Raw genomic sequence first — 13,267 nt, 5'->3', positions numbered from 1 at the left:
GGGCTGATGGCTCAGAGCCTGGAGCCTGTTTCTGATTCTGTGTCTCCCTCTCTCTCTGCCCCTCCCCCGTTCATGCTCTGTCTCTCTCTGTCCCAAAAAAATAAATAAACGTTAAAAAAAAAAAAAAAAAAAAAAAAATTTTGTTTTTAATGTTTATTTTTGAGAGAGAGAGACAGAGTGCGAGTGGGGGAGGGGCAGAGAGAGAGAGAGAGAGAGAGAGAGAGAGAGAGAGACAGAATCTGAAGCAGGCTCCAGGCTCTGAGCCATTAGCACAGAGCCTGATGTGGGGCTTCATCCCCCAAACTGTGAGATCATGACCCAAGCTAAAGTCTGGCGCTCAGCTGACCACCCAGGTGCCCCATATACTAAATACTTCCTAATGCCAGGGATCTGGGACTCTTGCCTCTCATAACACCCCCAAGTTCCAAATACAAACTGATCACCCCTCTTAGTGACCATCACTAGCTTGGCCAAGCAGTTAAGGCAGCTTTTGCTCAATGTTAAGAAAATAAGAGGAAAAGAAAAGGGCACCTGGGTGGCTCAGTTGGTTGAGTGCCCAACCTCGGCTTAGGTCATGATCTCACAGTTCGTGGGTTTGAGACCCACATCCGGCTCTGTGTTGACAGCTCAGAACCTGGAGCCTGCTTCGGATTCTGTATCTCCCTCTCTCTCTGCCCCTCCCCTGCTCGCTGGCACTCTAACTCTCAAAAATGAATACACGTTAAAAAAAGAAAAGAAAAGAAAAGAAAAGAAAAGAAAAGAAAAGAAAAGAAAAGAAAAAAGAAGGACTGGTCTTACCCCTTTCCCAGGAGAAAGAAAACTCTTTGCCTTACATTTGTGTAACTAAGAAAATTCATTCAGGTTACTTTTTCCTGAACTGGGAATGTGATGAACTGTTCTTTCCTTCCAGAAATCTTTGTTTTAACTGGCTTCCTGTTAAAAATCTAAACTGAAATCTCTTATTGACTGAAACAGCTATCATCTTTGAGATTAAATCTTTCAACATATGAATGTAATTCATAATGTGTGTGTAGTACAAGTTAGACGAGAGAGCTGTACAAAGAATAGTTTTATCCCCTTGCAAAAGTAGCTAGCTTTTCTGCCACACCCAAACTTCCCTGAAAAGTGGGAGAAACTGGAGCTAAACAAAGCTGGAGAGAAAAGTGAAAGGACTTAGTGACAAGCAATAAAAGAAAAATCTGGTTCTCAGGCAGAGTATGTGTTCTGCTGCAAAGATTAACCAAAGTGAGTCAGTTCTGTTGCAGGGACTGACTGTATAGGTATCTGGCAGAAGAGCAGACCTGTGGGCACAGTGTCCAACCAAAGGCTCGGCAGGGGCAGGAAAGCCTGAGAGAGGTGAAGGCCAGCTCAGAGCCTTGGCCAGTCAGTTGGCCGTAATGCTGTTTAGCAGAGCCCCCAGTGCTGCAGCATCAGAGCCACATTCTGGAAGTACCTGCTGGTCCTGCCTGCCTGGTGCATCCTGTGGCCAGGAACCCCAGCCACACATCAGCTCAGCAAAAATCTCCTTGTCACCAGCTAAGGCCAGCTTTACAGAGGCCTGTTGATGGCTCCTAACCCTCCTGCTTTTCTCTCCCTGCCTGTGGAAGTCCGGCTCCTGGCTGGTTCCCTATCCAGTTCACAGTAGGCACCCCAATGCCAGGAGCCTGGTTGTCCCCTTCCTCGGTGGGCCAGCCAGCGAGGGCCTCCTTCTGCCATCTTTGCCATGACAGTGTGTCTTACTGAATGCCCAGCCTCAGCTCTCCCAGAAAGAAAAGGCATGGCACTCACTGACCAGAGAGGGCCGTGCCTTAGAACAACCTAATATCCAGGAACAGTCAAAAACCTACAAAGGACTTTCCTTCTGCTGACTGAGCAGGAAGGGCAGTTTTAGGTCCCATTGGCCCATATTCCTGTGGTGTTCTCCATCCTTATTTCTTGGAATCTATTCTCAGAAAAAGTACAAGGAAGATGCAGAGAAGTGCATGTCCTATTATGAGACTGTTTTGGACACTCCAGAGATGCAGAGAGTCCGGGAGAACCAAAAGAACTTCAGCCTTGTAAGTTTTTATTGAATCTAAGACCCAGCCCACTGATCCCTGGGATAAGGCCGGCGCTGTGGATGCCTTTGGGCCTACACACTTGGGCCATCCCCCTGCAGTGGGGCTGTGCGGTGGCCCTTTACAACTCCCACCAGTGGCCCAGGAACTGTGTGCTCCATTCTGCTCCGAATTACCTGATATTTCAGTACCAAATCATAACGTGAAAGACCCACCTGCTACTGTGTTAGTAGCTTCTTGCCACTGCATGTGAACTGTCTCCATCTTCCATTCGTGCTGACATTGGTCTTTTTCAAAATCGATTCAGGAAGGGATGCATTTTTAAGAAACTTAATTTGATACTTTACAAATTTTAGTGTCTTTAAAATTTTTTTATATAAAATTCTTATTAAAGAATTTCCCTTTGGCTATCGGACCATGATTATTGTGGCATACATATTTTTTTTAATTTGGATTTTAACTTCCTTTACACAATATAGACAATTTAAAATATATTTTAAGATGTTGAGATCTTAACAAGATGTTTACTCTTTCTTCATAGCTCCAATACCAGTGTGACCTTAAAAACAGTAAAGGAAAAATTACAGTTGTTCAAGACACGCCAGAAATACTGCGTGTTAAAGAAAATCAAAAGAATTTCAGCTCGGTATATTTACTATTTATTTTCCATTTAATGCTAACCGAATAATTCCATTCTCCTCTGTAGAAATATGCTAGCCTCTTGTTGATTCAGACAATTAACATCTAACCTTCCCAGTTAATACCAGCGGTTATTTGATCGAATTTCCCATACTTTGCTCTAAAAACATCACGCCGGGGACCATTTGAAATAACAACCTAAATCTGCTAACACAGTAACTTTTCTTTCTTCCTAATTTTTTTAATCCCAGAGGAGTAACACATGTTGTCTTGTTCCATGAAGATAGATTTCTTTTTGACATTGTGATTTCTTTTGTTCTCCTTCCCCAGAATAACTGACTTCACACTTCTTTAACGGATTTTGTGTTTCATATGGGAGGGTTTTCTTTAAATCAACATTTTTCTGGTTTTTCTCATCCTGTGTTAATACAGTACGGTAATCTTAAAAGAGCTCTCAAGATCTGGAAAGTTATCCGTGTTTTATATATGGTAGGAGTTACTGATGCTGATGCAGATGTCAGATCGTCAGATACTCCGGTACCTTGCTAAGGACATTCTCTAGTGTCTTTTGTTTTCACAGAAGCCATGTTTCCTAGTCTTCCTCCAGGAATCGCTGGGCTTTGTTTTCCTCTGTGTAACTTTGTCCTGATTCTGAATGGCCAGGTTTTATATAAAGAGGATGTCTCTCCGGGAACGGCAATCGGAAAGACCCCTGAGATGATGAGAGTGAAGCAAACACAGGACCACATTAGCTCGGTAAGGACGCCTCCGTGAACTCACCTGCAGTGTCTTCTGCCTCCCTTTGATAATTTACTTTGAGGGCTGAGCTGCCCTCAGAACCTTTGTCGCCAGGAGCTGCTGGAATGTGTGCCTGTGCTGAGCACCGTCGCACAGTCAGTGCGGTGCTGAGCAGGTGTCATGAGGGGAGGTTATACGTAGGAGATGGAGAGGCTGGTATCAGAGCAAACCAGAGCTAGATGCTGGTTCAAGACGTAAAAACAGATTTTAGTCTGGACTGTTAAAATAGAAGAAAGAGATCGGAGTATAGAACTGGGCTCAATTTCAAACACTGCAAGGAAAGCTAAGAATTTATGGGGCACCTGGGTGGCTCAGTCAGTTGAACGCCCAACTTTGGCTCAGGTCATGATCTGGCTGTTGACGAGTTCTGTGCTGACAGCTCAGAGCCTGGAGCCTGCTTCGAATTCTGTGTCTCCTCTCTGCCCCTCTCCTGCTCATGCTCTGTCTCTGTCTCAAAACTAAATAAACATTTAAAAAAAAAATTTTTTTTTAAAAAGAAAAGGATTTATAATTGGGGGTGGGAGCAGGGCAGGGGGGTAAGGAGGCAGAGGTAGGACAGAAACTTAGAGAAAATGTCAGGGGTAGGGAGGGTTCTGGCTGAACCTACCTAACCAGATTCTTGCTGGCAGCAGGCCAGGGGGACCAGACTTTGCCTGGTGGGCTAAGGAATTTGGTCAGATAACAAGAGTGATGAGATACCAAGGGTAGGGGGATTCTGGCTAAAGGATTCTTGCTAAATTTGGGCAAATACAAAGACGGACTTGGAAGTCCAAAAGTTGAGGCCTGACTGGAAAGAGGAATCAGAGGACCCTGACTAAAGTTTGGTCTAGGAGAGACTGTTTGTCATTTGTAAGAAAATTGAATATGTTAAAGTCAAAAAATCAACCTTCCTAGATATATACATGTGAATATATCTGTCCTGGCCAAATGAACTATTGGGCATAAGAACATCGGAGTGCACGGAAAGATGAGGGGCTACAGTCTAAGTATGGACTCCTCCTTCACCCCACCCTTAATTGATAGGAAAGAGATCAAGTGTCCTTGTCCATAATTGTTCTCCGACCCAGCATCAGATTGGGGCCCCGTTCACACTAAGTGTAGAGTTTGTATTATATAAATTGTGACTTTACAAACTGCAGAGCTACTAACCAAACACATGCACATATTCCCATTTTTATATCTGCAGGTGAAGTATAAGGAAACCATTGGACAAGGAACGCCAATCCCTGACCTGCCTGAAGTAAAACGTGTCAAGGAGACACAGAAACATATTAGCTCGGTAATGGCCTGTGTGTTGGGCATGCATTTGTGCAACCAGCCACCTCCCAATTGCTACCTACCTTTCTGTCATCCCTTCTTCCTCCTACCAAGGGCTTCCCGTGCCTTGAGGAGGGTGTGAATTTCCCTCCCTGCATCCTAGATAAGAAACTTCTGTCTTCACATAATTAAGGAGCAGAAGGGACTTGGCTTCTTGATTAATCATCATGCCTGCAGTTTCTAAAGTAAAAAGTGCCAGCAGTAATAAGATTATCAGAATGATTTCAAGTGAGTTAAAAGATATCAATATAAAAATACAAAATATTACATATATATAATTGTATATATATTGTATTATATATATATAAAATTATATATAATTTTATATAAAAACATAAAATATATATGAATATATATAAATATATATAAATATATATAAATATAAATATATATATATATAAAATTATATATATAAGATTTTGTGTTACTCTTATATATATCTTTGCGTGAGTATGCACCTCAGGTTATTCTCCCCCATCCAGGAAAACTCTAGGTAGACTTGTGAAGTCTATGCAGCCTTCTCCTCTCCCTTTCAAGATCTCTTGCCCTGTATCGTCTGCTGTCTTGCAAATGCATTGTGTCTCTAAGGTGCCAGCTGTCATTTATCTACCCACAATGACATATAGTAAGCATGTTCTGTATAGGAATTTCAGGCACCTGTGCATAGTGTCTATCTGTGGGGGAAGGGTGTGAGGGATGGGGGTGGTCCCTCACACCTGAAATAATCAGGTTAAACATATGTTTCTCCTGACCTCTATCAGGCTAGCCTAGCCTCTCCTCCCACCTCCCAACACTGTGTGCACCTACACACGCGTGCACAAATGCTCACTCCCTCACTCCCTCAGCTTTCCCATCTGTAAGCAGATTCTAAGCAAAAGCTGGCTACTAGCAAGAGACACTGTGGAGCTTGGGAAATAGTTGATGGCCAGTAAAAGGTGACGACCTTGGTCTTATAGGTTCTGCTGGTCTCTGGAGGACCGAACTCTCATTGCCATTAGGAGACCCTTGATATCTCTCTTGCAAACTGCTCATACTATTTAGATCTCACTCCCTTTTCACTCTTTGCTTATACTCTGGCTTCCTTATGGTACAAATTTCAATCCAGATTTTTGTGGCCACCAGTTGAAGAAAACTCCTTTAGTCACTTTTGATTACAACTTCCTGTCTTTCTCTGGTTACATTTTGTTCTGTTGTCCATGACCAGGTCTGCTGCCTTGCTGGGTAAAGAAACACAAGTTTGTCTAACACGGTAGATTTTTAAAGATCCCTAAAAGTTTCTCAGCAAAACAAAGATATCACCATTAGTCTGTCAGTATTTTCAGAATTAATCTGTGACACAAATTCCCACGTTGTTCATGTTGACCCCACCCATGCTCAAGTACACCATAGGATCTATTTATTTAAAAAGAATTCACTCATTTCTTTAGGCTGACAATTCTTAACATTAATCAAGAGGGAAGAAGGTAAAGAAGGAGGCCAGAGGCTCAAGAAGTTCCTTACTCTTTTCATTAGAATTTACAGACCTTTGATATGACCCTTAAAAAATAGGGACATCCCTCAGTTTGAAAACTAGTAATTTACATGATCCAACAGTCATCAGTAGGAATTTCCAGGGAAGAATTTCTGAAAAACACACTGTTTAAATCTTGTCATATTAAGGGCACCTACAGACTAGGTGCCGCCTAGGAATTTTCAGTAGAAAACACAAAACAAAATTCTCAATAAACCTGAAAGAATAGTGTGTCACATGATTATAAGATTTTAAACCACATAACCTATGTATTAAGTACAAATCTACTGTGGACCTACTGATACTAAATGTCATGAAATGGTTAGATTTTTCTCATTGTTGAATTTATTACCACTTTTTAATGAATTATAGGACTGTATTAAGTGTTGACTATAGAAAATGTGTACTAAATTACACATTTGTGTGTAAAGTAGTCTTCAAGGTAGTAAAATTACTAGTTTTGAAGAGGGAACATAAAATTTTGTGGAGTTTCTTTTGCTTATCCCTTGAGTGTCTTATCTGAAAGCAGATTGTTTTTAGGGGTTTCCACCACACAGCCCACACATGTGGCTATAATCTAAAGGATTCATGGTCATTTTACCTTTTTGGCTAATTATCTCCTACAGGTTATGTACAAAGAAAACCTGGGAACAGGCATTCCAACCCCTGTCACTCCAGAGATTGAGAGAGTCAAACGCAATCAAGAGAACTTTAGCTCGGTATTTACAAATATATCAAATAAGAAACTCTATTTCCCCATTTAAAAATTTACAAGAATAACCCATTATCCTTTTTTTTTTTTTTTTTTTTAAAGTAACATCTTAACAATCCTGTGTGTGTGTGTGCGTGTTATTACCTGACCAAAACCATCTGGACTTAAACATAGTGACTCACTTTTCTGATGGTACTTTAACATTTTTAGCGACTGACAAGTGTGGATACTTAGGTCTGAATTACTGTATGGAGAATTAACACCAGATCCCTCATCATTATACTCATTTCCTATAACCAATGTACTTTTTCATCCCCAGAATTAGCATGGTAGACTTCATCATTAAAGTGGTGAAGAAAAAGGAAAAGCATTATCCTTACTAAATTAATTACTCACCGAAAGATTCCCTCTTCACACCAACTCCCTGCCCCTGATTTTCTCCCTTCCTTAATCTTTGTGCCTGTTTTGAATGTCTTTTGGGTGCTTTCTTGTATCTCACAGGTTTTGTACAAAGAAAATTTGGGGAAAGGAACCCCAACACCTATCACTCCAGAGATGGAGAGAGTCAAACGCAATCAAGAGAACTTTAGCTCGGTATTTCTTAGGGGCATAAATAAAATCCCTTAATTCTTATTTAAAATAATATTTTTAACACATTACAAACATATGATTTTTCTCCCTGTAAAATTACTAAATTCATATAATGAAAATAATGATACCAAATATTACCTCAGTTTTCAACCCAAATCTAATTTAGTAGTTACTTGAGTTCTGGTGTGAAATTTTTAACTGTTTTCCCTAAAACATAACTATTGGTCACTTCCTTAAAAACCCATAATATTCAGTGTTCTGTGTTTTTCCCCTCTCAAATCCTCCTTTAATAACAATAAGTGTTTCTAACTGTTGTGGCATAAGTCAAAAGTAAAAATCTAACATCCTTTCAAAAGGTCAGTGTTAATTAGAATTTTATTTGTGCTTATTCTGGCTCTGTTTGATGTTATTTTTTTGTGTTTGTAGCCTTTTGTAGAAGAATGTGACTCTTAATATTTCCATTCATGAGATGACAGAACAATTTACAGTAACTCAGAAATGTGGCTCAGTTAGTTTGTGTACCACAACAGATATAAATGAGGTTTACTTTGGAATAGCTTAAGGACTATTGAAAGCTAATGTTTATTTAGCTTCTAATACTTATTAATATTTATTTTATTCCCCACAACCTCTCTCTCTCTCTCTTGTTCCCTATTTTAGCATTACCAACAACTCATTATGCATATTAATTTCAATGAACTTGAACACTATTTATTTGATCAGGCCTAATACCTCTGTCTTTGAGAGAAGACCTATATTAGTGACTCCTGCCTGCAGCCTGGCAGCTGTGTCTCTATTAAAGCCACTTAGAGACAGACATCCTACTGTGTGTGACGAAATGTCAAAGTGATTGGTTCTATTTCTTAAAGTTGGTCAGGCCTATTTCATGCCATTATGAAAATAAACAAAAATACTTTTAGAGACTAGTTTGAAGGTTAATTACCTGAAAGATGGGTCCATGCTGATGTGATTGTTGGTTTTGTGCACACAGATTTTGTACAAAGAGAACTTGAGCAAGGGGACCCCCCTTCCTGTCACTCCTGAGATGGAGCGAGTCAAACGCAATCAAGAAAACTTTAGCTCGGTATTCAGGAGAAAGCTCCCTTAATTCCATATTTTAAAAATAATAACAACTTTCTATAAAACAAACTTCTCACTATTAGTCCCTTTAAAATAATGAGTTTAACATTTTTTAATATCATCAACTGGATCCTGTTTTCATGTCTTTTACTTACCATTTGATTCTAACATTTTATACCTTCTATAATAGTCCCTTAAAACTTTTAATTGGTTCCTTTCCTTCTTTTTTCAACTTTTATGTTGCCGCTGGGACTTTTGAAGTTCCTTGATATCCAAAAAACCCAAACACCATAGCTCTTATTTACTCAGAACTCTTGTTATTTGATGCTTCTGGGTTAGCAGAAGTCCTAGACATAGGACTTGAGACCACATGCAGAACTAGTGGCTCTGGCTTGGGAGCAGTGGTTACTTTAACCTAGATCCTATCTGGATAAACACAGGACAGAAAAAGAAAGTAGCTCAGTGTTGGAACCCAAAGCAATCTTATCTTGATACTTGTGCTGAACAAGCTATTCCATGAATACAGATCCAGACCTTCTGATTTTTTTTAATATACAAATCAAATCATAAATGTATGTTTAATGTTATTTTTTCTTGTATTAATGCTATTGAAAAATTCCGTAATAGTCTGTGAAACTGCTATATAAGGATTCTAACAGTCACTTATGCCTGAGATAGAAAATCAAATGTCAACAGGAAAATTTAGCTGGAGTTTTTTTTGGGGGGAGCAGGTTTGATCCAAAGTGGCTTTTATTGTCACTTTAAATATTTTCAGAAAGTTTTATTCTTCCACATAATTAGATCAGTAACTTTCTTTGGTCCCAGTGTCTTTTGGTTTTGTTTTCCTTTGTTTTTAATTACTATTCACTAACAACCTTTCGATTTTGTTAAATTGTCAATGTAAATTAATGTTACCTTTGGAATGTTATAGTCCTTATTTTCCCTGTGGGGGGATGATGATGATGATGATGATGATGATGATTTCTTCTTTTAGAAGAATTAAGGTTTGCATTAATTTTCAAAACCATATTTTAATTATTTTCTTCTACGTTAGAGTAAGTATACTGTTTATATCTGAGATCGTAATGATCCTGACAGTACTGGGCAATTTTTTTTTCCTACGTAACCATTGTGTTCATTTTTACACAGGTTGCATTTAGGCAAAATTGTCCGGTGGTGCATAGAGCTTTCAAGATTCTGTGTGAAATAAATAGTACTATATATTAAAACATTACCTTTCTGAGTTGGCCACCTCCACAATTTGAATTTACTCAACAAAGACCAATTTTGCTATATTGCATAAATTTGGCCTGGGGATTTAAATATCTATTATTCTGCAAAATAGATGTTCTATGTAGGTAAAATAGGTATTTGTCAATCTAATTAAAAAATAATTTTTCTATTGTACACTAAGCACTTTAGTGCCTTTATGAAATTATTTGTAATTTTTTCCTTAATTTCCAACACAGGAACAAACATTCAGTATAATATGAGTTGATATTGAGTTGAATACCAAATACACTGGCACGTTAGCTAAGGAAATATGGAGCGTGTTCTCATCCAGATCTGTATTTGAAGAGATAGGTTGACTTGGTGAATTTGTCTTTCCTGTTTGGTGTCTGTAGTCTCGTACAAGGGTCCCTATGGGACAGATGAAAGGGCTGTTTTGACTGCTTTTGTTTTTTCTGGATGCTCTCTTGTGTCATACAGGTGTTGTATAAAGAAAACCTCGGGAAAGGGATCCCAATTCCCATCACTCCAGAGATGGAGAGAGTCAAACACAATCAAGAAAACTTTAGTTCGGTATTTAAAAGAAAAAAAAAAATCCCTTTAACTATTTTTAAACCAAAAATTAATGGCTATAATTTTAATCTAATCAGCTTATCCCAATAAAAACTTTGACATGTCTTGTTCACAACTTAATGCTGCCATTTCCTATGAATTCATTTCCCCATTTTGGTTAAGTATTAATATAATCATTTGACTTATAAAACAAAAAAGTGTTCAGTATTCTATCCCAGGCTTTAAAAACATAACCTTCTCAGTGTCTAAGCACCCACATTTATCCTGCTTTGGCAAATCTGATCTGAATGTAAAGCTTATAAAAATTTATTTAGCAAAGATCAGAATGTTGGTCTCATTTCTGTTCTAACTTTCTCTGCCCCTACTGGTGTTTGTACAGATTTTTTGAAGTTTCCTTTTTTAGAATCTTGTCATTGCTCTCCATTTGCTTTAAAAATAAGTAATTCTCCCAATGTGTTCACCCAAACTAAAAATTAAATACTTGGACTTCTTTTGAAAAGTCAACAAAAGAAGGTTTGTGTAGGTGTCTTCATATATACAATGTTTCTAAAACCCAAATACCCTTATGTGGATTATTAATAACATTTCCAAATCAAAAATAACTTCCTGGGTTCTCCTTTTGTCTCTTACCCTTTTAATTTTTTTTCTCTTCCTCATAACAAACTGGGGGCACTAATCCTTCCCTTTCATGGTGCACTCTGTTGCTCAGTGCTACAGGGATTTGTTCAAACAACAAAAATAACAAAACTTTCCTATCTCTTCATTTTTGCTGCTCTTTCCTGCATTCCCTTACTTATGTCTCTAGGCTCGTACAGGTTGGATCTAGAAGCTTCTGGTGTTTCCTTTCCTCTAACTCATTCTCTTCCTCTTTGCCCTTCTACTCCCCACTTCTCCACAAGTGGGGGAAAGTGGTTGATTGCTCTTTTTGTTCTGGATGCTTTCTTATCATACAGGTGCTATACAAGGAGAACCTGGGGACTGGAATTCCAATCTCCATCACCCCTGAGATGCAGAGAGTCAAACACAATCAAGAAAACCTTAGCTCGGTATTTTGGAAAGAAAGGGAAAAAGAAGATGCCATTTAACCTCGTTATTAAATAGATACTTAACATTTATTCCTTTTTAAAACCCACTACCCTTCCTTTGTTTCTAATATACCTCACTTAGCAAAAAGACATACTTTTACATTTTTATGTTACTACTATGGATTCATTTTTTTTATATTTTAGTTAATTGACTTCTATGCCATCTGGTATTTAAAAAAATATTAAAAAAAAAACACTGGTCTTTAGTTTGCTTGGATAACAACAAAACCGAGTTCTAACCATCTCAAACCCCCACGTGATTGGGAGGCAGTGTGCTCACAGAAATGGAACAATAACATGAATAACTGACAACCTTTCCCCAGCAGCTGAGGTCCTTGCTGCCCTTTGGTCCTCTTCCCCAGCCCAAGAATGGCTGCCATTAAAATAGTTTGTGGCAAATTGTCAACCTGTAACTCCTGTGTCATGTGGTAACAAGGAAGTTGAACTTGTCTTTAAGAATCTTAAAAACCAATGAAATATTACTGATGCCTGTTTTTTCTGGATGCTTTCTCATCACACAGGTGTTGTACAAAGAAAATATGGGCAAGGGAACCCCTATACCTGTCACTCCAGAGATGGAGAGAGTCAAACACAATCAAGAAAACCTTAGCTCGGTATTTTGGAAAGAAAGGGAAAAGAAGATGCCATTTAACCTCATAATTAAATAGATATTTAACATTTATTCCTTTTTAAAAACCCACTACCCTTCCTTTGTTTCTAACATACCTCACTTAGCAAAAAGACATACTTTTGCATTTTTACCTTGTTACTATGGCTTCAGTTTTTAATTTTAGTTAATTGACTTCTATTCCATCTGATATTTTAAAATATTTTTGTTTAAGCCACTGGTCTTTAATTTGCTTGGATAACAACAAAACCGAGTTCTAACCATCTCAAACCCCCACGTGATTGGGAGGCAGTGTGCTCACAGAAATGGAACAATAACATGAATAACTGACAACCTTTCCCCAGCAGCTGAGGTCCTTGCTGCCCTTCGGTCCTCTTTCCCAGCCCAAGACTGGCTGCCATTAAAGTAGTTTGTGGCAAATTGTCAACCTGTAACTCCTGTGTCATGTGGTAACAAGGAAGTTGAACTCGTCCTTAAAATCTTAAAACCAATGAAATATTACTGACGGCTGTTTTTTTCTGGATGCTTTCTCATCACACAGGTGTTGTACAAAGAAAATATGGGCAAGGGAACCCCTATACCTGTCACTCCAGAGATGGAGAGAGTCAAACACAATCAAGAAAATATTAGCTCGGTACTTTGGCAAGAAAAGCAAAAACTACTTCTTTAATGATTTAAAATAATACCTATTAATCCTACTTTTAAAAAACAACTTAAATTTTGTGAATTTTGTTTATCACATGTATCCTTCTTTCCTAGAAAGCTACTCTTAGCTTTAACCCTGTAATAACAAGATTGCTTTAATCCATAAAGTTCTAATATCAGGAAGTAACAGATTTTCCAATAAAATATCCTTTCACTCATCTCTCCCCAAACTTACTCTCTATCTACTATCCTCAAGGTCTCTTTGTTTTATGCACTCATGAAATTTGGGGGGTGGCATGGTAGGTATGAGAGCTCTTTCTGGAACATTGGAGTTGTGATCTTCTTCACCTTTTGCACCCATGACTTTTGGTTCTAATTTATCCTGTCAGATTTAGACAAAGA

The 13,267-nt window shown here is 38.5% G+C and overlaps 1 protein-coding gene across 26 annotated transcripts in view; it reads left to right on the top strand.

The window, feature by feature from the left end:
* The window catches only part of NEB (nebulin), a 214,535-nt gene that overhangs the window by 190,984 nt on the left and 10,284 nt on the right, over positions 1 to 13,267 (top strand). For 10 of the 26 annotated variants that reach the window (XM_086718585.1, XM_086718590.1, XM_086718583.1 and 7 more), the window contains 11 exons: positions 1,953 to 2,057; positions 2,599 to 2,703; positions 3,360 to 3,452; positions 4,681 to 4,773; positions 6,948 to 7,040; positions 7,535 to 7,627; positions 8,616 to 8,708; positions 10,415 to 10,507; positions 11,461 to 11,553; positions 12,114 to 12,206; positions 12,762 to 12,854. In XM_086718585.1, coding sequence (XP_086574711.1) covers positions 1,953 to 2,057; positions 2,599 to 2,703; positions 3,360 to 3,452; positions 4,681 to 4,773; positions 6,948 to 7,040; positions 7,535 to 7,627; positions 8,616 to 8,708; positions 10,415 to 10,507; positions 11,461 to 11,553; positions 12,114 to 12,206; positions 12,762 to 12,854 — 1,047 coding nt within the window. Of the gene's footprint in view, positions 1 to 1,952; positions 2,058 to 2,598; positions 2,704 to 3,359; positions 3,453 to 4,680; positions 4,774 to 6,947; positions 7,041 to 7,534; positions 7,628 to 8,284; positions 8,544 to 8,615; positions 8,709 to 10,414; positions 10,508 to 11,460; positions 11,554 to 12,113; positions 12,207 to 12,761; positions 12,855 to 13,267 lie in introns of those variants that run through there. The other 16 variants (XM_086718586.1, XM_086718579.1, XM_086718578.1 and 13 more) reach the window with 12 other exon arrangements.

The sequence above is a fragment of the Puma concolor genome, chromosome C1 (genome assembly GCF_028749965.1).
Source record: "Puma concolor isolate L17-30 chromosome C1, mPumCon1.1.hap2, whole genome shotgun sequence".
NCBI classification, from domain to species: domain Eukaryota; kingdom Metazoa; phylum Chordata; class Mammalia; order Carnivora; family Felidae; genus Puma; species Puma concolor.
Note: the sequence above shows the minus strand (reverse complement) of the source record. Positions and strands in the feature narration are given on the sequence as shown.